General features: G+C 53.7%; 1 protein-coding gene across 1 annotated transcript; it reads right to left on the bottom strand.

Annotated features, from left to right (window-relative positions):
- Positions 1 to 538: 538 nt before the first annotated feature.
- Positions 539 to 2,377, bottom strand: LOC127342492 (uncharacterized). The gene is made up of 3 exons (XM_051368448.1): positions 1,993 to 2,377; positions 1,221 to 1,736; positions 539 to 1,088 (listed from the first exon to the last, which is right to left on the bottom strand). The coding sequence occupies exons 1-3, from the start codon at positions 2,219 to 2,221 to the stop codon at positions 904 to 906; spliced, it is 930 nt and encodes a 309-aa protein (XP_051224408.1). The 5' UTR covers positions 2,222 to 2,377; the 3' UTR covers positions 539 to 903.
- Between the last annotated feature and the right edge of the window lie 930 nt (positions 2,378 to 3,307).

Consider the following 3,307-nt stretch of genomic DNA (forward strand, 5'->3'; position numbering starts at 1 on the left):
AGATGCTGTTGCAACAGCAGTTTCGTTGGCTTGCAGGAAAGCATCGTCCATGGCGAAGGCGTGATCAATCGATGAGGTCGTCCATGGATCCACGGCCGGGCCGTGCGCGCAACAGTCCAACGGAAAATGACCTGTCTTGTTTTGGGGATCGAACATCCGCATTCGTAACTAGAGAGATCGAGGGAGATGGAAACGACGTTCTTGTTGCAACAAGAGAAGCTGGACACCGTCAGGGTTGTCTGCAATCACTGCTTCACCGATCGCCTTCCTAGTGCACATGCTTAGTAAACTGAGTGCGCCTTTGATTTTGTTTTCTCTCGCCGCCGCCGTCGCCGGCGGCTGGGTGGGTGGGGGCGAAGCATCACGGACAGTGTGATGGATAGCAACATATATATGCGGCGAAAGGCAAGGCAATGCACTTTATTTTTCTCTTCTGTTGATGCTTCTGCTTCCATACAAAATGGTACTTAACAGAAGATGAAACTCAAGACCACCAGAGCAAGGCAAGGCAATGCACTTCTTTTTTTATTTTGTTGTGGGGGTCGGAATTAGTTTTTTCTTCTTCGATACACAAATGGTAAAGAAGATTAACAAAGAGAACAGAACATGAAACTAAGACACCGGAGAGGCAACCGGCTTGTGTTGCCACTGCTACTACATGCGCGACCAGTTCCCTTCTTCTCCACCTGAATAATCTCAACAGTAATCTGAGCAGCAAAACTGAGGAGTAGGGCCTGGCAGAGAGGTCACATCGATCACCATGCCCGCGCGCACGGATCGACATGCTCCTCCTAATTAATAATCTGGTTCTTCTTAACACTATAAGCTTAACTAGCTACGACTGATGATTGATCGATGGGGATTGATCTCGGCCTCCGCCTGTACAGCGCCTGCCCGGCGAAGTCATGTCGATCCGACGCCGAGGAAGTCGAAGAAGGGCACGGTGGGCTTGTCGCCGTCCTGGTCGGCGGCGTCCTGTCGCTGCTGCTGTTGCCGCGCCGACGAGGACGACGGGGCGGAGAAGGCGGAGCGCGGGCTCGGGGCGAAGGGCTGCGGCGCGGCTTGCGGTTGCGGAGCCATGTCGTAGCCTGCAGCAGAGACCACCACCGTGTCAGTCGATGTCCATGTGACTGACGAGGCAAGAAAACAGCAAGGACAGCTTGGGAGTTGAGCCCTTGAGTCGAGGGCAAGCATGCAGGGGGCGTGAGCGGGGCACGTACTCTGTTGGTGGTTGTGGTGGTGGTAGAAGCAGGGGATAGCGGCGGCGCTGCCGGCGCTGAGGGAGAGGTCGGTGGTGCAGGTGGACGCTGACTCGTCCGACTCGCCGCCGCTGTACGCGGGACCGAGCCCGGCCGCAATCGCCACCCCGATGGCGTACGGGTGGTTGAGCGGCATGGGAGAGGAGCCGTTGTGCGGGTGCTGGTGCTGGGGGAGGACGACGGACGGGAAGTGCGGCGGCGGCGGCGGCGGGGCGGTGGAGGACGGCGAGGAGGAGGCGGGCTTGGTGCGGCGGCGGAAGGCGCCCGACTGCTCCCGCTGCCGGCGGGCCATGAGGACGTGCCAGTGGTTCTTGACGGCGTTGTCGGTGCGGCCGGGGAAGAGGCGCGCGATGAGCGCCCACTTGTTGCCGTAGGCGCGGTGCGCGCCCATGAGCCGCTCCTCCTCCTCCTCCGTGAACGCCCGCCGGTTGATCCGCGGGTCCAGCTGGTTGAACCACCGCAGGCGGCAGCTCTTCCCTGCGTCACGATGGATCAGAAACCGACGATCGCCATTGCGTTGTTAACCGTTAACACACGGATAAAAATCGCATCTTTTTAATAAGGAAAAAAAATACCTACTCCTACTACCGATCCACACGAGAACGGAAGTAAAAGAAACTACTCGGAGGAGTAGTTCCAATCTTTGTTCGCCCATTCAATGCAACCCCAGAAACGCAAAAATACATCTGATCGGCATTGCATCAAAGTATCGTCTTTTTTAGTATGTCCTTACCTGATCTGCCGTCGAGCTTCTCGGCGATGAGGTTCCAGTTCTGGGGACCGTACTGCGCGACGAGCTCCCTGAGCCTGGCGTCCTCGGCGGGCCTCCAGTGGCCCCTTGAGCAGAGCTTCCCCTGCCCACTCCCGCTCCCGCCGCTGCCGTCCTCCGCTTCGTCGGCCTCCGCCTGGAACGGCGCCGGGGGAACGGCGGCGGTGAAGAAGCCATTCATCTCGCGAGCCATTCTTGGTTTCTCAAGGGATTGTTGCCTTGAAGAGGAGAGGAGAGGAGCGGAGTGGGAGGGTGAGTAGTAACGGAACAAGAGAGGAGATGGAAAGGGACAGCTTCTTGTTTGTTGTTGATGCCGCTGCGAGGGAGGCTGGCCTGCCTCTATCTCTCTCTCTAATATAGGAGAGGACCGCAAGGGAGGGCCTCCTCTTGTTCTTGCCAACAAGATGCCAAACAGGAAACAAATTAATGCTTTCCAAGATTTCTCTCTCTACTCCCTTAATGGTTTTTATGGTAACCTTGTTTAGTGCACTGTTTTGGTGCTTGGGTTTGGTTGGGCTTTGGGGTTTCCCTTACTTTGAGACTCTGATGGCAAAAGGGTTGGAAAAGAAGTGGGGGGGAGAGAGAGTGACGGTGGTGGTACTCTTGTCTTGGGCTTCTCTCTCTCTTGGGTTCTCTGTGAGGAGAGAGGTTTTACTATGATTCTTTTTGGGGTTCCAGAGGCCACTCGTGTGGGTTTCGGGAGTCCAATCCCAACCACTACCAGGGGTGGAACTCTGTCCCTTGCCACCTTGACAAACTCACCAGAACCACCTTCTCCTTACGCGCACCCCAAATCACACCCACCATTTTCTACATCTCCTCATCCTTACAAATGCAATGCCATTTAAATTACTTTCATTTTGTACTACTACTACAACTACCAAATATTGGTGGAGTCCAATATTTCTAAGAATGACAAGCAAATACACCATGTGCCAATCTTCATATTTGGCTGGTTTTAGCATGCTAAGAAGATTTAATGTCTTTTTTAAGAATTGCTAGTGCAATGCTCGATCGACTCAAACGTTTTGGACCAGATAAGCAGCAAGCTGGCCATTTATGGTGCTATGGACGTTTTTCGTAACCGAAAAATTAACGCCATTACGCGCCGCCAGATTTGCTGGAATTTGCTTCGGATTCAGCTTTTGGCGGTCAAACTACATTGACTTATGTTATGATGTGCTTTGTTTTCTATTTTCCCCCAGAAAATAACAATAGAAGCAAGAAAAATCTGATAAAGCAAACATTAGCAAACAACAAATTACGCGTCATTACATTT

The sequence above is a fragment of the Lolium perenne genome, chromosome 3 (assembly GCF_019359855.2).
Source record: "Lolium perenne isolate Kyuss_39 chromosome 3, Kyuss_2.0, whole genome shotgun sequence".
In the NCBI taxonomy this organism is placed as follows: Eukaryota; Viridiplantae; Streptophyta; class Magnoliopsida; order Poales; family Poaceae; genus Lolium; species Lolium perenne.